This window comes from Quercus lobata, chromosome 2 (assembly GCF_001633185.2).
Source record: "Quercus lobata isolate SW786 chromosome 2, ValleyOak3.0 Primary Assembly, whole genome shotgun sequence".
Taxonomy (NCBI): Eukaryota; Viridiplantae; Streptophyta; class Magnoliopsida; order Fagales; family Fagaceae; genus Quercus; species Quercus lobata.
This window is the reverse complement of record NC_044905.1, coordinates 58,086,923-58,108,576: the sequence shown is the minus strand read 5'-3', so window position 1 is coordinate 58,108,576 and position 21,654 is coordinate 58,086,923. Positions and strand designations below refer to the sequence as shown.

The 21,654-nt window shown below is 41.6% G+C and overlaps 1 protein-coding gene across 1 annotated transcript; it reads right to left on the bottom strand.

Annotated features, from left to right (window-relative positions):
* Positions 1-13,772: 13,772 nt before the first annotated feature.
* On the bottom strand, positions 13,773-18,010 carry LOC115975959 (myosin-binding protein 2-like). Its single transcript, XM_031097015.1, has 4 exons — positions 16,555-18,010; positions 16,211-16,432; positions 14,647-16,111; positions 13,773-14,514 (listed from the first exon to the last, which is right to left on the bottom strand). Exons 1-3 carry the CDS (start codon positions 17,828-17,830, stop codon positions 14,682-14,684), a joined length of 2,928 nt encoding a protein of 975 aa, XP_030952875.1. The 5' UTR covers positions 17,831-18,010; the 3' UTR covers positions 13,773-14,514; positions 14,647-14,681.
* Between the last annotated feature and the right edge of the window lie 3,644 nt (positions 18,011-21,654).

Here is a 21,654-nt window from a genome sequence, read left to right as displayed (position 1 = left end):
ATATATCCTTTGTTTATGCGAAAAAAAGTAGCAATGTCTATTGCAGAGTCTGCTACACACGTAACATTCTTCTTTTTGTACTTGTCTAGCATTCAACTAACAAAGAGTAATGTTGTAGTGAATCTATATTTATAATTTTTTTTTTTTGGGAAATAGAGCGCTTGTGAATACAAGAAAGAACTTTTTGTCATGTTTCCTGTATTTTGATTGAGGTAAAATATATTCGTTTGCCTATTGAAGAACTAAATAAAATGAAATGGTGTTACTTTCTTTTGAAATAGGATATTACCATGCAATAAAGTTTTCATGTTCACATTTTCATGTATTTCAGCCACGACTGTGAAAGAAGGATTTGCACTTTCCTGTTAGCATTCATGCCCTTGCATAGCTATTGCATATTTTTATAGAACTCTTTGAGAACAGGATTCCCAGGAGATATTAAATGAGGCTGGACATGGAAGAAATGCCTAGAAATAAGCCCACTCTCCTGTCAACTTAATCAGCTCAATAAATTTACTGAATTTAGCAGTGCAGACCTCTGGGAATGTGTTTTGATCGAGCATATGGTACAAATATCAGCACTGCTTTTGAAATCAATTGAGAGAAGAAACTTATAAGATCCTAATAGGTGTATTCTTGACAGTTAGAACTTAGAAGTGCTGGATTTGATATCACTTGAAAGAGAAGAAAATTGATAGCAAAAGCGAGGTTCCCGGCTTATGGTGTAATTTTGTGCTACACAGTGGGGAACAGAAAGCAGAATTGAAACATGCAGCAAAGGTAGAGGTCCCTTAGCTGCAGAGTACTTGAAATTATGGGCGGATGCCCCTGGCATGCAGCTTTACACTCTGAATTCTGTGACGATATTTGCTTAAAAAATCTTATTAAAAACATTTGGAGTTACCAAACAGTCACTTGTTCAAAAGTTTAGGTGGATAGAAAATGGTAAATTTGATTATTAAGAATAATTATTATTTTATTACTTCTCTACACATGTATGATTTTTATCTTTGAGTAGTGTTAATTACACACAAATTATTTTACACACCCCAAAAAGTAACTAAATCATTGTGCTTTTTTCAGTTGCTTTTTGAGGTATATAAAATTGTGTAAAACAGTTTATGTGCAACAAGTTTAACCCTTTATATGTATTTGGAAATCAGAGTGAAAACAAGGTTTGAAAGCAGGACCAACTTATCTAATATCAAGATAAACTATATATTATTTATCCAAAAAGATTAAGCAAATAGGAAATGTTGATTTCAATAGCTTAATCATTATTCTAAAAGGAGTTCCAAACGCGCATCAATCAACCAAATTTAGCTTCTGCTATTCAACCTGACGACAAGTATGCACCCCTTGTTGTTTGAGATCTCAGTTGAGTAAATTAACGTTTTCCATGGAAGTAGACAAGCAATCAAGCTTTTGTTTCCCTAGTAATCGCACTTACTTCTCTCTCCAGTGTGTGTCAATTATTTGTTTGTCCTCTGGTATCTTACGGCTGACTGAAATTCCTGCACGCTTATATTTGTGATTGTTCGGAGTGGAACATTCTCAATCACCATAAAAGATAGCTAGATTAGGAACCTTGCTCTCTAGACTCTGGAGCTTAACTTTTTTATTTTTTATTTTAGTTCTAGTCAAAGTCGATAGGCACATGAAAGTTGGTAATTTTACTTACTAATAGTCTTTAGTTCCAACATTTTGGTCAGTTGGCACCGCTTGGTGTCTCCAACAAAGATGTTAGCATTCAACTCCACCCCCACCTTAACTTTTATTGTGGTGATTATTATTATGTCCATATTGGTTGTTGAACTGTTACTTTTGGGTTTAAGTGACAATTAATCTATAACTTAGCTCCACTGGAATCAATCAAGATTTATTTCATTGGTAAACATGAAACAAGTGGCAGAAAGTGCATACTACATACCAAGGTAACAGCAAAATTTGCCAAATAACACCTAAATGAAGTTATTTAGTTATGTAGCATATTTTTGGAACTCGAGTTTGAGCTGAACTTGAGTTTGTCAAACTTGAGTTCCAAAAGTGTGCTATATAACTAAATAACTTCATTTGGTACTATATTCTCCTAAAATTTTTCTTAAATTGTGCTATAGAGCAAATTTTGCCCCAAGGTAACCAAATTCAAGTAGGAAATGGAACTAGAGAAAAATGGAAAGTGATGAGGATAAAATTAGTCAGGTGAGGGTGACGGTCCAAGCTGGACAAGCGTGACGGGATAAAACTATACCGACGGCATTATTTCCAGGCTGATGGAGGAATGTAGGAAGAGCACATAAAACTGGCCATCCTGAAGAGTGACGGAGACTCCTGATGAGGATAAAAGGAGAGCCTAACCGTGACGGACATAAAACCGACGGTTTAATACATTTCCTTTGGTCGTAACAGACGGTGCTTATGCTGACGGTCATAGGATCAGCGGACTCCGTGGTTGACGGCTCAAATGCTGACGGCATAACAAAGGTGACGGAGGTAAATTGAAGCTGACGGACCGGGCACAAGTTTACTTGCTTCCCACGCTAGATAATATTTAAAGGATCCCCATAAGGAAAAGATCCCGTAAAATACGCTCAAAAGGACTCCTATAAGGAAAGGACTTCTACTCCAAGGTAAAGAGGTCAACCTTCTACTAGTATAAAAGCCCAAGCATCCTCACAAACTGGGGTACGCATAATTTACCATCTCTAGCACTCTAGAGTAGTGAGAATAGTACTGACTTGACCTTCGGAGGGTGTTTGGCCGGTACCACACCGGTACTCTCTGCTAGGTTATTCCCTATTGTTGTGCAGGTGCCGTTGGCGATCGTGCGAGGAACGTGTGACTCACTGGTGGTATTATTTCCGACATCATCAGTTGGCGCCGTCTGTGGGAAACGTTGTAGCGCATTCTCGCTTCCTACACACAAGAGTTACATGGTACTCACTCGTTCAATGGCGACCATCAACGACGTTCAAGAAGAAGAAACCCCTATGACTGCTCTTGAGCGACAGGTCAGGACACTCGCCACAGCCGTGGAGCGCCTCACCAAGCAAAACCACGACCTAGAAGAGCAACTGCGCCAGAAAAATGTGGCGGCCAATAACGAAGGAGCGGACCAAGAAGGAACCAGCGCTGAAAGGAGGACTCACGAAGGACCACAGGAGAGCAACGCCCCGAGCAGATCAAGGCGACGGGACACTAACATCCCTTCCCTGACAGATACGGCTCCACCACCCGTCAGCGCTGAGATGCAGGCGATAAAGGAACAGATGGAAGTGATGATGAACGCTCTCAAGGGGCGAGTATCCAGTGATCTTGACGACCTTGTCAACCGGACTGACTCGCCATTTACGACAACCGTCAACTCCTTCCCCCTGCCGAGTAAGTTCCGCATGCCAAATATGGATATTTACGACGGAGTCAAAGACCCTCTGGATCACCTAGAGACCTTCAAGACCCTGATGCACCTTCAGGGAGTGGCAGACGCAATCATGTGCAGGGCCTTTCCTACAACCCTAAAGGGCGCAGCACGGATTTGGTTCAGCCGGCTAGCACCCAACTCCATCAGCACCTTCAAGGAGCTAAGCGCTCAGTTCACTACGCATTTTATTGGGGGACATCGGTATAAGAAGTCTACGGCTTGTTTAATGAATATCAAGCAGCGAGAGGAGGAGACGTTAAGAGCCTACATATCACGCTTCAACAAGGAAGCGCTCTCGATTGACGAAGCCGACGACAAAATACTGGTAGCAGCATTCACAAATGGGCTTAAGGGAGGCAAGTTTTTGTTCTCCCTATACAAAAACGACCCAAAGACCATGTCGGAGGTACTTTACAGGGCCACCAAGTACATGAACGCTGAAGACGCGCTGTTAGCCCGTGAAGATAGACCTAGGAAAAGAGAGAGACAGGAGGAACCCCGACGGGACCAGGGGCGGAAGAAAGGCAGGATGGGAGACCGAAGAGAAGAGAGACGTCCAAAACCCATGAGCGGAAGGTTCACAAATTTCACCCCGTTAACCGCTCCGATAGACCAAGTCCTAATGCAGATTAAGGATGAAGGGGCCCTGACGTTTCCGGGAAAGCTGAAGAGTGATCCCAACAAAAGGTCCAGAGAGAAGTATTGCCGCTTCCACCGTGACCATGGTCACGACACGGCCGATTGCTACGACTTGAAGCAGCAAATCGAAACCCTTATCCGACAAGGAAAGCTGTAGAAGTTCGTCAGCAAGGAGAAAGCGGGTTCCCCCGCACAAGACCAACACCCCCGCCGGGACAATGAGCGACCAAGGCCTCCGATTGGAGATATAAGGATGATTATAGGAGGAATGGCCGCCGCCGGGTCGTCCAAAAAAGCCCGCAAGACCTATCTTCGGATGGTACAAAATGTTCAGCTGACGGGAGTTGTGCCGAAGATGGCGCGAAGAGAAGGTCCCGTAATCAGATTCTCAGAAGAAGACGCGCAACGCCTTCACCATCCGCATGACGATGCGCTCGTCGTCAGCCTGCGCGTGGGAGACTACAACATGCACTGGGTGCTGGTCGACAATGGCAGTTCAGCAGATATTTTGTACTACACGGCGTTCCAGCAGATGAGGATCGACAGGGAGCGATTGATCCCAACGAACGCCCCGCTTGTTGGCTTCGGCGGGAGCCGGGTATTCCCATTGGGCGCAGTCACATTATCCGTCATCATAGGCGATTACCCTCAACAGATAGCCAGGGACGTGACGTTCTTGGTAGTCGATTGCTCATCAGCCTACAACGCTATCCTCGGGCGACCCACGCTCAGCTTATGGAAGGCAGTAACTTCCACCTACCACCTAATGATAAAGTTCCCAACTGATTACGGAGTAGGCGAACTGCGCGGGAGTCAGATGGCCGCGCGCGAATGCTACATAGCCATGATGGAAATGGAGGATCAGGTTCAGGCTTTAAGCATAGAAGAGTGCCGGACGGTAACAGAGTCGGTCGAGAAGTTGGAAGAGATACCCCTTGACAGTTCCAATCCTAGTCGAACGACCAAAATTGGAACGCTCGCTAACACCACGATCCGTCAGGAGCTCATAACCTTCCTCAGACGCAATCGGGACGTATTCGCGTGGGATCATGAAGATATGCCGGGAATAGATCCTTCAGTCATGGTGCATAGGTTGAACGTATCGCCCGCCTTTCCACCTATTAGACAAAAGAAGAGAGTGTTTGCCCCCGAGCGAGACCGAGCCATAGCAGAAGAAGTCAGAAAGTTACGAGAAGCAAGTTTTATTAGAGAAGTATACTATCCCGACTGGTTAGCGAATGTGGTGATGGTCAAGAAGGCAAGCGGGAAATGGCGGATGTGCGTGGACTTCACCGATCTCAATAAGGCCTGCCCCAAGGATAGCTACCCCCTCCCGAGGGTCGATATCCTAGTAGACTCCACGGCTCGACACCAGCTGCTGAGCTTCATGGACGCCTTCTCGGGGTACAACCAAATCCGAATGCATGAAGCCGACCAAGAGAAAACGTCGTTCGTAACCAGCCAAGGCCTCTTCTGTTACAAGGTGATGCCCTTCGGCCTAAAGAACGCAGGCGCAACATACCAGAGACTCATGAACAAAATGTTCGCGCAGCAGATTGGGAGGAATGTCCAAGTCTATGTGGACGACATGTTGGTGAAAAGCCGAAGGGAGGAAGATCATCTAGGAGATCTCAAAGAAACATTCGACACACTTCGCTCCTACAATATGAAGCTCAATCCAGGAAAGTGTGCCTTTGGAGTAACGGCAGGAAAATTCTTAGGATTCATGGTGTCTCAGAGGGGCATTGAAGCAAATCCGGACAAGATCCAGGCCATCCTGGATATGGCACCACCAAGAAATGTGAAGGAGGTACAAAGCCTCAACAGAAAGATAGCGGCACTAAACAGGTTCGTGTCTAGGGCTACGGACAAGTGTTTACCCTTCTTCCGAACATTGAAGAAATCCTTCGAGTGGACTGACGAATGCCAGCAAGCGTTCGAAGAACTGAAGGTTTACCTTTCCTCCCCACCATTACTAAGCCCGTCGCAGCCAGGAGAGGAGCTTTTTCTCTATCTAGCCGTCTCCCCCGCGGCAGTTAGCGCGGCCCTGATCAGAGAAGAGGTGAAAGTACAAAAGCCCGTGTACTACGCAAGCCGAGCGCTTCATGGGGCCGAAGAAAGATACCCGCCCATGGAAAAACTTGCCCTTGCATTGATCACGGCAGCCCGCAAGCTCAAACCGTACTTCCAAGCCCATACGGTGAACGTTTTGACTGATAAGCCTTTAAGGCGAGCAATGAGCAGTCCCGAGGCCGCGGGACGATTGGCATTATGGGCTATAGAACTGAGCGAATTTGATATTCAGTACCGCCCACGGACTGCCATCAAGGGACAGGTCGTCGCCGACTTTATAGCTGAGTTCACTCATGATGAAGACAAGGGGGCAGCAGAATCCCCTCAATGGAGTATATATACGGACGGGTCATCCAATAGGCAAGCCGCAGGGGCCGGCATTGTGCTATTATCGCCCGAAGGGGACGCCATCGAATGTATGGTCCGTCTCGACTTCCCTGCCACCAACAATGAATCAGAGTATGAGGCTCTGATAGCAGGGCTTGACCTCGCCAAAGCGGCAGGAGCCGCGAGGGTAGTCATCTACTGCGATTCACAGGTCGTCACTAACCAAATCAATGGAGACTATGAGTGCAAGGGCGAAAAGATGAAGAAGTACCTTGGTGAAGTAAAAGCGAGAGTGGATGACCTAGAAGTTAAAGTTGTCCAAATCCCTAGAGAAGAAAACGAGCGGGCCGATCGCCTAGCGAAAGCCGCCTTAGCAGAACAAATGGTCATCCCTGGTAATGTACTCTCCTTCATACAGCTTTCTCCGCTAATAGACCTCAGCAACATGCAGGAAATATGCTCCGACAGAAGCTGGACGACGCCGTTAGTTTCATACTTGAGGGACGGGGTCTTACCAGACGAAAAGGAAGCCGCAAGAAGACTTAAGGTCCAGGCAGCGAGGTTCGTCCTGATAAAAGATGTCCTTTACAAAAGAGGTTTCTCCCGACCATATCTAAGATGCTTGGGTGTGGAAGAGGCAGACTATGTCATGAGAGAGGTGCATGAAGGAATCTGCGGAAACCACTCAGGGACCAGATCGTTGGTACACAAGCTTGTGCGAGCAGGGTACTATTGGCCCACTATGCAGAAGGACGCCGAAGCCTATGTCAGGGCCTGCGACAAGTGCCAAAGGTTCAGCAACATTATTAGGCAACCAACCGAAGAGCTGACCCCAATGACGGCCCCATGGCCGTTCGCACAGTGGGGCTTAGATATCATGGGACCCTTCCCTACAGCAGCACGACAGCTAAAGTTCCTGGCGGTAGGCATCGACTATTTCACAAAATGGGTGGAAGCTGAAGCATTGGCCACAATCACGGAGAAAAACGTACGAAGCTTTGTTTGGAGATGTATCATATGCAGGTTTGGCATTCCTAGAGTCTTCGTCTCGGACAACGGACGGCAATTCGACAACGACCCCTTTCGAGATTTCTGCTCACAACTAGGAATAAAGAACCACTATTCCTCCCCCGCCCACCCTCAAGCTAATGGACAAGTCGAAGTAACAAACCGATCCTTGCTCAAGATTATCAAGACTCGGCTCGAGGGGGCAAAGGGTATATGGCCCGATGAATTGCCAAGCATATTATGGGCTTACAGGACGACAGCAAGGACACCCACAGGAGAAACACCATTCCGACTGACGTATGGAGGCGAAGCGGTTATTCCAGCAGAAGTGGGGCTCACAAGCTACAGGGTGCAGAACCACGACGAAAACAAGAATGACGAGGCTATGCGACTACAGCTGGACCTGATAGACGAGATCAGGACAATAGCAGAACAAAGGCTCGCTCGGTACCAGGACCGTATGGCTAAACATTACAACTCCCGGGTTCGACACAGGGACTTCCAGGTTGGAGACCTTGTTCTTAGAAAGGTCATGGGCACCGCTAGGGACCCTACCCAAGGGAAACTCGGCCCCAATTGGGAAGGACCCTACAGAGTCACGTCGTGGCAGAGGAAAGGCACGTACCATCTAGAGACGTTGGAAGGAAAGAAACTGCCGCACCCGTGGAACACCGAGCACCTACGAAAATACTACCAGTAGGAGCGACAGCGCGAAGTTCAATTTTCTCTTATTTTATTTTACATTCCAGCAAGATTTAGTCTCACTCCTCAGAACTATCATTTACTTTAATCTTTTTTGCAACAATTCTTCTTTTTAGCCCAAGGGGCAGGATTTGGTTTTAATTACTTTTATTCGAATATGTGGTAATAAGAGGAGTCTTTCAGAAATTACTGAAGTGTATTTTTTCTACGGTCTACTAAACTCGTGGCCAAAACCGCTAAGTCCATAACATACGGACCAAAAAGATGTCAAAAGACATTCAAGGCTAAGGCCGACGGTCCAAAAGATGAAACAATCATCGTACGGACAGAGTCCTAAAAAACTAAGGACTAATAACGGTGTTAAATACACCAAGGCTTAAAAAGCTGACGGACCAAAAAGAATGTCAAAAGACATTTAAGGCTAAGGCCGACGGTCTGGAAAACCTAAAAAGCTGACGGACCAAAAAGAATGTCAAAAGACATTTAAGGCTAAGGCCGACGGTCCGGAAAACCTAAAAAGCCGACGGTCTAAAAGATGAAACAATCATCATATGGACGGAGTCCTAAAAAACTAAGGACTAGTGAAGGTGTTAAATACACCAAGGCTTAATAAGCTGACGGACCAAAAAGAATGTCAAAAGACATTTAAGGCTAAGGCCGACGGTCCGGAAAACCTAAAAAGCCGACGGTCTAAAAGATGAAACAATCATCATATGGACGGAGTCCTAAAAAACTAAGGACTAGTGAAGGTGTTAAATACACCAAGGCTTAATAAGCTGACGGACCAAAAAGAATGTCAAAAGACATTTAAGGCTAAGGCCGACGGTCCGGAAAATCTAAAAAGCCGATGGTCCAAAAGATGAAGCAATCGTCATATGGACGGAGTCCTCAAACCAAGACATACAATAATGAGTCATTAAAGCGACGGATTTAAGAGACTGACGACCTGAAAACAGAAACCAAAAGCGAGAGCTGTAAACCAACGGTCACCAAGCCGACGGAGCTTGGAGCCTAGGCGCGACATCATGCTAACAGGGGCTTCCAACAGTTCAAAATAGCTGACGCGATCCAAGTAGACGGGAATAATTACCAAAATTTCGTCTAAGACCACCTTCGACAAAGGAATATAAAAGCAACGGAATTTAAGCACAGCAAGAACACAAACAAATGCCAGAAGGAAGCAAAGGGAGCACTTAAAAATTGTTTAAAATTACAATTGTTCTCCAAAACAACTATTTTTACAAAATAAAAGCTAAGGGGCAGGAACGTCAGCATCCTTGCCGTCAGTTCGATGGTCTTCAACATCCACAGTCACGACAGGAGAGTTAGAAGCAGCAGGATTGGCAGCAGGCTGGGCTAGGACCACACTATCGTCGCGCCTCGGAGTAGGCTGACGGGAGATGTTGTCTCCGTCATCCATAGTGATCCCGGATAAATCCAACTCCGGGTAGGCCGATGCAACTTGCTGAAGGCAATCTTCAAAGCCGGTGCCGTAATATTCACCACACGAGTCAAAGAAGGGCTGCGACACTTTGAAATCTTTAATCGCGTCAGCCCCCGCCGTCTGCAGCTTTTCACCTAGAGCCGTCACCTCTTCCTGGAGCTTATCATTCTGACTACTGACTTCCATCAGCTTCTCCTTAACTTCCTGCAGCTCCTTGTTGAGGATACGGACGGCCTCCTTGTACTGGCCTTGCTGGTTCATCAGGTTGGTATTATGATTGCGAACTCGAGTGACGACCCCCTCCTTCGCAGCACAACGATCTTGAAGAGCCTTGACACGCACCAAGGCCTAAGAAAACATGTCCGTCAGTTGAAAAGTATACCAAAGCAAAGCAAAGCTTCTCCAAACAAAATTTTAGTGAACATACCCTGGTAAGGTCAAAAAGGGCTGACGCCCCTAATTCCTCCGTCCCCACCTGGTCACAAGGTTCAATATCCGTCGGTTTTATCAGGGACCCAACCTCCCCGACGGCATAATCCTTGTGAGTCAGGAGACGGCAGGGGCCCTCGCTGACGGGACCGGCGGAGGTCATCACCCCCTTGCCCGCACCATGACCGGGTTTGAGAAGGGACTTCTCCTTCAGTGGTTCGTCCCTAGGAGTGACGGCAGATTTCTTTGAAGGACGGCTGTCATCACCGTCAGGCTTCCTCTTCGTCACCTTGGCGACGACCTTTGGAGTTGACGAGGCCTCCCCTGCTGCCTCCTTGTTTTTTCTCTCCTCCTTCTGACGAGCTGCGGCAGCCCTTATCCTTTGCTTCGCAGAGTCCATTTCTACAACACAAAGAACACCGTTGGGGCAAATGACGGAGGAATAAAACTGACGGGATAAATAAAAGCTTACTTACGTCGGTGTGCAAACTCTTCCAACCTTCTAGCTTCCGCTGACGGATCTGGACCCCCACAATATAAGTGAAGAGTGTCAAGGGTGATCAAATCCCTGCACTTACGTTCTTCCAAAGGAATTTCCAGAATCCGTCGGATGAACCCCTCCTGCTCGTCGGTTATGCACGGACGGGTATATGCTGAAAGAAATAAAGTATTGTTAGCGTCGCCCCAAAAAACACACAAGCCTCATAGGTGACGGGATTAACCTGAATCCCTGACGAAGGCCCAGGTGTTGTCAAAGTAACCACGGGGCATCGTCGCCCACTCCTCCTGACGGCAAACCCAATCCGTCCCCTCAACGAAAAAATATCGACTCTTCCAGTTCCTATTGGAGTCTGGCATATCAGACACTAGCCTTAGCCCTTTCTCCCGGGCATTAAAATGATACGTCCCCTTAGACGAGGCGATATGGTGAGGCCTATAACAATAAAAGAATTCCCCTAATGTGAGCTGACGGTGTCCTCCACTAAGACTGCCCCAAAGGATTTCAGCTCCTATAAAAGTCCTCCAGGCGTTTGGGGCGATCTGGGTGACGGATATTCCAAGGAAGTCAGCAAGTTGACGGTGTAGGGCCGTCAACGGTAACCTCAGACCCGCAGCAAACATGGCATCATACATGCCAACGTCAGCTGTCCTTCCGGAATAACACCTCTCATCCTCTGTAGGGAGACGGAGGGGGATGTGGTCTGGGATTTGGTAACGGACCCGTAACTCCCTAAAAACTTTACCACTCATCCCAGGCGAAAATTTGTTGACGGCCCAATCCTCAGGAAGGATGAAGGGACGGCTATCTCCAGGACCCTCGGAGGTTCCTTCACTGGAACTCTCATCCCCGTCACTATCATCTCCGTCAACATCCACTCCATCCCCGTCGTTTCCATCCCCTCTTCCCTCATACTCATCTCCCTCGGCAAAACTCTTATCGTCGTCAGGAGATTGGGCTGACGACCCTCTCTCTGACGGAAGGGAGAAGTCTGACTCATCTCCAGAACCAAAGGTTTCGTCGTAGCCCGCTCCTTCGCGGACTGACGACTCCTCACAAGACGCGTTACTTGACATCTGACTACCTACAAGTGACGGGTTTAAGCTAAGTACCTAGGCTGACGACTGTACCAATGAGGCAAAATAAAAAAGGGAAAGAGGAAATGAAAACTTACCAGTATGGAGGCCTTCTGGGCGACTCTAAAAGGCAGCAACAGATAAGCCGACGGAAGTAAGGCTGACGAAGAAGGGCGACGGTCTTTCTCTCCATAAGATCAGCAAGAATGAAATAGTGAAAAATGAGGGGAAGCGCTGCTTATATACAAAAAAAATGGCGCGGAAGACGAGGCGACGTCTCGTCGAACGCAGAGCCAATAGGAGCAAGCCACCTGTCCAAGGCATTAAATGCACAAGATCCACGCGAACGATATCCCTATAAACCAACTCCATAACCCGTCAGTATAGAGTCTGACGGAGGTATGGAGTAGGGGGCAAGTGATGAGGATAAAATTAGTCAGGTGAGAGTGACGGTCCAAGCTGGACAAGCGTGACGGGATAAAACTATACCGACGGCATTGTTTCCAGGCTGACGGAGGAATGTAGGAAGAGCACATAAAACTGGCCATCCTGAAGAGTGACGAAGACTCCTGATGAGGATAAAAGGAGAGCCTAACCGTGACGGACATAAAACCGACGGTTTAATACATTTCCTTTGGTCGTAACAGACGGTGCTTATGCTGACGGTCATAGGATCAGCTGACTCCGTGGTTGACGGCTCAAATGCTGACGGCATAACAAAGGTGACGGAGGTAAATTGAAGCTGACGGACCGGGCACAAGTTTACTTGCTTCCCACGCTAGATAATATTTAAAGGATCCCCATAAGGAAAAGATCCCGTAAAATACGCTCAAAAGGACTCCTATAAGGAAAGGACTTCTACTCCAAGGTAAAGAGGTCAACCTTCTACTAGTATAAAAGCCCAAGCATCCTCACAAACTGGGGTACGCATAATTTACCCTCTCTAGCACTCTAGAGTAGTGAGAATAGTACTGACTTGACCTTCGGAGGGTGTTTGGCCGGTACCACACCGGTACTCTCTGCTAGGTTATTCCCTTTTGTTGTGCAGGTGCCGTTGGCGATCGTGCGAGGAACGTGTGACTCACTGGTGGTATTATTTCCGACATCATCAGAAAGGATCCTAGTCCATTGAGGTGGCATTACTGCTTGGGCACAATTTATTATACCATGCAACAAAATTTAGAAACTTAGTTGATCAAATCATGGAACTAGAGATTTCAAAGCAGCAACTGACCACTACTTAACCATACAAACTTGCAATGTATACAATCCTAATTAAATCACTTTTTGACACAAGAAAATTTGCCCACTTAAACCTAGATCCTAGCAATCAAACTGGGGTATATGTTTGAAAAGTTTGGTTTATACAGTGGATTCATCTAGCCAAAAAGAAAGGGGAAAATGGCTTTCTTTCTTTCTTTCTTTCTTTATTTATTTTTATAGTTATTATTATTATTATTATTATTATTTTTTAATGCCTTTGGTCCCTGAAAAATCAAAAGAATTTTAGTTTTATCCTTGTAAAATTTTGTCCCCATTTAGTCCTAATATTTTCCAAAAACTTTCTTCTATACTACCATGTCACATAGAATGATGGAAACTGTTAACATGTCCCTTTCTTATGATAATGTGACACATATAATGGACCCAGAATCATCGTCAGTAAACCCTACCTTTGATAAAGACCTAGACAGTACCACCTTTGTAAGACTATAGTTATCTTGTGGCTCACTCATCCCCCTTAAACAGTTAGGTGTCTGCTCATTTCGCTTCTTTTAAGTCTGTCATGTGTTGCAGCATCATAAAAGGGAAATGTCAGCATATACAAAGACCAAAGTGAATAGTTTTGAAAACATATGAACTAAATTGACACAGAAATTTTTTGGGGATAAAACAAAATTCAGGTTATTTTTCAGGGACCAAAGGCAACCAAGAAAAGCAAATAAAGATGAGGGTGGGTGTGGGAAAGTTTACACATTGGATTCTTCTTGATTTCAGCCCTATTTAGAAAAGATCTGCATATAAGCATAAATATCTTGCTTTACAGGTTTCTATCAATTAATAAGGCTACTTTGGTTATGTACATATGATATTATGCTACGCTGTGAACTTTGAAGGGAAAAGATGCTAATTCTAATGAACAATAACCTATACTAGCAAAAACTTAACCTTAGCAGCTTAACTACCAAGAACTTATAATTGTCTAATAAAAAAGTGTGTAATACAAGATTTCTGCTACACACCGTTCAAAGCTTTCCATGCCATGAACTGGTTAACAAACTGAAACAATAAAGGCAACTAGAACAACAATATGACCCCCACTCACAAATAGTATAGACATAACTTATATATGTGGTATACATATAACTTCTGGCCCCCGGATACTGAAACTCCATATGAAATTTAAGGATGAAAAGATCAGAAGAAGAAAAAGTTAATGTCTTCTCCTCCAAGCTCTTCCCTCTCACATCCATCAAAAATAGAAACATGATTAAAACTAAAGAGATGAAAAAAAAAAAAAAAAAAGCAAAATTGAGCCCCAAGTGCCCTGACTTATACACTTAGGTCAGGCAGACACACTCCTCTACATCTTTCACAGTTGCTTAGGAAAGGTTGGTGTTGAGGAAACTCCGATCTCTGGCTTTGCACCAAACTTGTAGTAGTTCAATTCCAAAAGAAAAATTAGAAGTTTAAGCAGACTTCAATTCTGTAGTCTGCATCTCATGCACCAATTCAAACAAACCATTACCAGGAATTTCCCTCTCCATCAAGAGACTTCCTGGGACTAGAAAGCATACATTTTGATGAGCTTTTTTTCCAATGTGCACTGTATGAAGTGGTTTATCCAACCACTTTCATCTGCAGAGTCATCCTGCTCACCTCGGAGAAAAGCAATCTGTATTTATCAAACACATTTATTAAATGCAAATTCAAACCTGGTCTGATATGAAGTAGAATTCCATTGCAGTTCTATATCAGATAGAATGGAAATACTAATACAATATAACAGGTAGTATTATAATATTACCTCTTGCTTCTCATTTGTGGTAGTCAACTTAAATTTCAACTTGGAGGATCGTCACTCATGTTCTTCACTCGGACTTCCACAGCCTTCAGATCTCGAAGATGTTGCAAGATTTCTTGAAGGAGATCCACTCCTTTATCTCCCTTCTTAATGGAGCTCATACAATGCTTTAGAAACTCCCTATCTGCTTCAAGAGCTTGTAATCTCTCATAAACATGATCCACTTCATCTTCAATGGCTAGTTTTTTGCCATCCAGTTCAAAATTGGATATGAAGGAGTTTTCCATATCAACATATTCAGATTCACCTTTTTCTTCGTATAATAACCCTTCGTTTTCATTATCGGTGGCATCCAACAAAGGAAGGAGGCTCTTGGCCATTGAACTCATTGTTTTTCTGTCTGGAAAATGTTTATCCTTTGGAAACTCATTTGAGATTTCATTTTCTTCTGGACTGGTAAATTCATGATTTTCCTCAAGCTCTTGAACACCATACATTGAGGTATGCTCAATTGACTTTTCATCTTCAAGAAATCCTTCATTATCACCCATTGTGATTAGCTTCTCCTCCAGTGCTTTGAGTTGATCTAGAATAGACAGCCTCTCTTCTTCAAATTCTACCAATGACTCATCAAGAGCACTCATATGTTTTACACAATCTAGTGCCATTTCTTCCAAATTTAAAACTTCATTATCAGGGCTGTTGTTTTGACTGCTATCTTGATGGCCATAGTAGCCATTATCTTCATCCCTTACATCACGATTCAGATCAATTGATAATTCATCACTGTCATCCGCATTGCTGCAAGAATTGCTGCAAGAAGCAGAAGAGGTTCTACTTCTTACACTTCCATCTTTAATTCTTCTCATGGTTCTTATCTTCTCTTTTGCCTCATAATCCAACACCTTCTTACGATATATTTCCAACTCCTTCTCTAGTTCTTGCTTCTCCTTCTCTCTCTTGATCATGAGCTCATTCATAAGTTGCAAAGCTTCCTGGTCATATTCAGCTTGTTCTTCCATCATCCTCTGGTATTGTAATGCTTCCATCTGCATTGCTGCTTTCTCTTCTTGAAGCCTGGTTATCATCGCCATTGTCTGGTTGGCAGCTATTGCAGATGCACTCCTCTCTTCTTCTAGTTCTGCATATAAAGCACTTAAAGTTTTTCTTTCAGCTTTTAGTGCTGCTTTCAGCCGATCAACAGTGGTAACTGCATCTCCACCTTCCATCTCACTTACCACGCTTCCATCGAGAGACTCTTCCGCTCCTGGTTCTCTCTTTTCAAATAGTAGTAGTTTCTTATGCAAGTAATGGAGACTGTCGAAGGAAGTTGGTGTATCAGGAAATTTGTCTTCCTCTATTTCATTTGGCTCCAAACACATGGATGAATGATGGTTTATCCCTTCTTGACTCTTTTCAGCCAATATTGTTTTTTCTTGCTGGGTAGCTTTCTCCATGGGATTTGGACCTAGTAAAATCAATTTTGTGTTAGAACCTATATTGCATTAACTAGTATCTTTTCTTAAAGTTGATCATCTGATAATTGGAGATAATTTCTATAGCTTACCGAGGTCATTCCGAACAATGTCTGGGGCAGTAGAAATTTCTACACCATCATCATTTGTGGAAGATTGATCTTGTAAGCATTGCAATGAAGAAATTTGTTGTTCAGCTTGAGGTTGGTCAGGGTCAGGGTCAGCGGCATGGTTAGACACTTCTGTGCCTATCAAGGTCTTGGCTGAACTTTGATCAGACAACAGATTTAAACAATCTGTTTCTTCTCCATGCGCTGCTTTTTATCAATAAATTGAAAGCATAAATGAGTATAGAGAACCAATGTTGGGGAAAACAGTCAAACACACAGATTGTAATGGAAAATTTCATAAACAAGAAGCAAGAATTTCTATGTACCTTTTGGATTATCTGGTTCTTTCATGTCTAATTTTTCAATTTTGAGGGATAAAGTTGGAGTTTCTTGAGTAATTTCAACTTGTCTACATCCTTCCCCGACCATATCAAGTTCTTCTTTAGTTGCCTCTGTACTCTCAGGCATAATTTGTAATGCTACCTCTCTTGAAACATTGAATTGAATTTCAATCCATGGCTCAGAATCAGAAACTCCATTTTGATGATCATGCTCTCTCAGATCTTCCTCTTTCAAGTTGCATAATCCTTGGTTTGCAGTAGTTGAAGAATCAATCAACTCCACTGGGATTAAACGATTAAACTCACAAGCAGTTTGATTTTTAAGATGCATATTTATGATTTCAACCGAGTAATCTTGTCCTGGGAAACACTGAATCATGGCACTATCTAAAGATTGATAAACAGAATTAGTACCATTTGTATCAAGTTCCATGGTGTTAATAGCACTCTCTGTTTCACCTTCATCTGCTTCTTTTTCATCACATTGCAAGTTCATTACAGACCTCGAAGAATCCTCCGTGATGTTAAAACTTCCGACAGCAGAAATTATCTCATGTTCATCTGCTATCCCTTCATCATCACCATCGCGGTCTTCTTCCTCATTGTCGCTATGGATCTCATTCTCAGTCACTCTCTGATGCGCCGGAGAACCAGATTTACTTAATTCTTCGTACTTCCCTTCATTGCTGTCATCGTCCACGGCTTCTATAACCAAATTGTCATTCTGGGTATAACTCAAAGCACCCCAAGAAGGCTTTAAAAGCCAGAAAGGAGGGTAGGGTTTGCAGCTCAAGCTCTCATCACAGCATGAACACCTGAAAATCTTTTCAACATTTTCAATATGGTTCTCACTCTCACTCACCCATGAAATAAAAGTAATCTTCTGTGTCCTTCCTACGTAGCTGTCACTGTTACTTGGCCGGGAAGCCAAGCAATTCTCGCACATATTCTGAGGTTCAGCCAACTTATGATGAGTGGAACAGTAGCTCAATTTGGAGATCTCAGTGGCATGAGTGTCACATACAAGATCTCTATAAGAGTTTGCATTGCTACCAGGCTCAAATATGTGATCAACTCTAGAACACCATAGGCAGGGTGGTTTTAGGCCAAAGAAATGGGTGTATTTCTTGATCAAATAACTGAACAAAGAGTTGAGGAGGAGAAGGGTTATCAAGATCCATTCAAGGACTGCATAGACTAGAATTACAATAATTTTGTGCGTGTTTCTATGCAACATGTTTGCAAACTTGTTGGTAGCCATAGATTTGCTATGTTTTCTTGTTATTTACACACAAACACAGACACACAAAAGGAGAGAGAGAAGGATGTTGTTCAAGTTTTGAAAGAAACCAGAACTGGGTTGGTGCTAGAGAATAGAAGCAGAGACGCTTTTCAGAATGTTGTAACAGTTACTATACCACACACTATATCATTAATTACGTTGGTCCGAGACTCTCAGTTGATATTGTAATTATACCATAATGCCATTAATATACACGTCTTTATCCATTGCTGGATGATGCTGATGATGATGCATAATCCAAAAATAATAAATACATCTAAAAAAAATTAAAAAAACACCTTGCTTGCTAAGAAACTTTTTCATGAAGTAAAGGGGTGCAATTTAATAGTATTAATAAATTAAATAATCTTTTCTCAAAAAGAAAAAAAAAAATTTTAATAATCGAAAGCCTTATAAAATAATTTGTAGGTTACCATTAGCTTCTAGAAAAGGAAGGAAGTCTAAAGGTAAAGATTATATCAAGAACTTTGTAACTCAATTAGTTGGCAACTCTTGATGTTTCCAACGAGACATCCACGATTCAAATCCTCATTTTCTCAACTATCGAATTATCAAAAAAGAAGAAGTAAAGATTATAGATTTTTTTTTCCTTATAGAATGCAACAATGATTCTGAATTTAATTGTAGACAATCTATTCCTTTCGTGTCATTTTTTCAACGAATGAAAAACAATTTGTATTATTAATTCCTTTCATGGGATTCTAAATTGTTTGATTTTTGTTCTCGTAAAGTGTTTTGGCAAGATAAATAATCTGATTTTTGCTGGTGTACAGTGTTTTCACGTGATACATTATTTTTCTATCAAGAATCTTTAAGAGTTGAACTTTGTATACTTAAGATTTTTATTTATAGAGATACTTTAACCTTGATCCCTAACAAGACTTTTCTCTGTTCTATATACTTATGTATTGTAATAGTTTTTGTACATGCTTTGATATAATAGTTTCTAGGTCATTTACCCGAGTACATAGAGATATGGGTTTGCATCTTAGAGAAAATTGTAATTTGGGTCCATAAATTATGTTTTAAGGTTAAATCCGTCCATAAAATATTAATTTGCATCATGAGAGTGTTGAGAGTTCTAAAAAAAGTTCAATTATCCTTGCCCTCACTAAAAATAAGTAATTTCTATGGAATTGGTGATTCAATTATAATTAATGTTAATCCTTGTTAATAAGACCAAAGAAGTTTTTTTTTTTTTTTTTGGAAAAGGATAAGACCAAAGAAGTTCAAAGACACAATTTTGTATGATTTTGGCAATTAGCTTTGACATAAAAGAAAATATAAATAACATTGAACAATTTTCAAAAATTTCAAATACAGTACTAGATTGACACAATCAATAGTTTAAAGACTAAATTATACCATGACACATAGTTCAAGGAGTAAAATTGTAATTTGACCTAGATTTTATTTATAATCCATTTAATAACCCAGCAACATTTTACCTAAATGATTTCTAGGCCACCACCCATTATATTCAGAGAGGGAAAAAACAGTATATTACATGAAATATCATCATTGTAGTACATAAAAAAAAAAGAAAAAAAAGAAGAAAGTATTTTCAAGGAAGATAGAGAAGTAACACCGGGGCTATTGTTGCAACCAAACATTACCCAAATCAGTACACCCATTTTGATTTGGGCTACACCACGCGCAAGAAGTGGCCCACCGCCATCCATGTATTATGAATAAGTTGGTGGGCCATAACTGTAAAATTGTAAAGTAAAAAATAGGCCCACCAGTGATGGCACAATTAGACAGACGCTCTTCTCAACTAAGCTGTGGGGATTTATTTCTTTAATCCATGTAGTCAATTTTCTAATCTACATTTGCTGTCCTCACAAGAGTTCATACCTGATCAACTAAAAATTTATCATACTTTTTTGGATTTTTCTTTTTTTAAATAAAAAAATGTATAACATACATCAATTATATGTAACTTGGGATACTAAATTTGAAAAGAAAAGTGAGTGGGAGGGAATGATGATCCAAGGTTGTCACACAGTGGTAGGCATGATGTAAAGGCTAAGAAGAAAGAAAAAGTGAGGAGAAAAAGGAAATGGGTGTGGATCAAATTGGGGGGGCTGTGATAGTGATTTGAGAGCCTTTGTATGAATAAAGCTGGTAATAATGTTTGTGGGATCAAGTTCAAAGTCTCCCTTCTTGCTTTTGCTTTTCAAAAGTTCATTCCCGGGTTAAAGAAAAACCTAAGAATATTAATAAAAGGATCTACCTAAAGCTTACTATTATATATATACTTTTTTTTTTTTTTTTTGAGAATTCTAAAGCTTACTAAACTAAACCTTAATTAATGAAAACAAAACATAACTAAAGAAAAACAAAGAAAATAATGAAAGGGTAGCAAGTACCATGAATAGATAATTCTTAGATTTTGATTAGTACTAGGCTTGTGTGAAGTATAGTTTAATTCAAAACTACATGTAAACTAATGTAAATATTTCACTTGTATAAATTTAAAATAGATAATAATATAAATGATAATAAGTTAATTGAAATTAAAAAATAAAATAGATCAAAACAATATATATATATATATATATATATATATATAAAATAGATAATAATTTATGCTTTGTGGAGAGTGCACATTATCAAAATTAGAATATATAATAGATTATAAAATAATTAATAATAAATATTGATTTTTTAAATAAACAATTATTGAATCTTTTAGTAATTGAACTCTAATCAAAGTAATATATTTATAATGTACCACAAGACGAAAGCATGGTGTACAATGTGTAATACTAACATTAAGCCCCATAACACAAGTACTACTGTAAGGCCAAACTTTTACTATGAAATATTAAAATAAAATTTATGGTAAAACATTATGATATAGAATTAATAAAAAAAATTAGAATTTTTTTTTAATCAAAGTAGTATTTTTAAATTTCTTAAAACTTTGATAATAAAGTTTCAATGAAAACAAAGCTGATAGGTGCCTTGGTTTGATAATAAAAAGAGCAATTATGAAAAATGAATGTCATAAGTTGATACTCTATATAAAAAAAAAATGTTATAGTCATAACATATGAGACACAAATTTTATTTTATATACACATATATAAGCATACATGGACCATACAACTCATGGAAACTCGCTATCTAGTGACACAGCTAAGAATGTACTAAACCTCGAACATATATGACTAACTTTTGATCTCTCTACATACTCAAGTCCCTTTAATCTTAAAAATGAAAGGTGATCTCTTTTATTTATTTACTTATTTATTTTTTAAAATTTTTTATAAAGAATTTTTGTTAACCATCTTTTGATTTTAGGGGATCTTAGGTGATTTGTGGGCCCAAAATAATGACCATCTTGCCACACGAGATGGAGCCCACCATGTTGTGGGACCAAATGATGTTGATGGGGTTGCTCCATTCCAATACTGTAATCACTCAGCCCATATTGGAATTCAAGAAGGCGGTATATTCATGCATTACACACAGGCACTCAGCCTAACAATATGGAAAATGTAGCTTATTTCATGGGCCCATTCATACACTAGTCAGGTAAGTTGGTGGTCTTGTCCTCCCTGTATGCAAAATCTGTGATATATATATATATATATATATATATATATTAGTGGGAGAAATTGAGGCACTTTAGCAGACAATTTTGCAGGTTTTGGTATAAAAGCATCAGTGAAAAGGGTTATGGCACAGAGAAATTAGACGAAATCTAAATGCTCAGTTGGATGGACCTTTGAAAAGGAGACCTGTGAGTTTCGTAATCACTAATCACACTTCTG

Bases quoted from the DNA above. Each gene is read 5' to 3' on its own strand.
- LOC115975959 (XM_031097015.1), bottom strand. From the start codon at position 17,830: ATGGCTACCAACAAGTTTGCAAACATGTTGCATAGAAACACGCACAAA. The intron at 16,433-16,554 runs GTACATAGAAAT...GATAAAAAGCAG, and splicing joins AGAACCAGATAATCCAAAAG to CGCATGGAGAAGAAACAGAT. The intron at 16,112-16,210 runs GTAAGCTATAGA...TGATTTTACTAG, and splicing joins CATTGTTCGGAATGACCTCG to GTCCAAATCCCATGGAGAAA.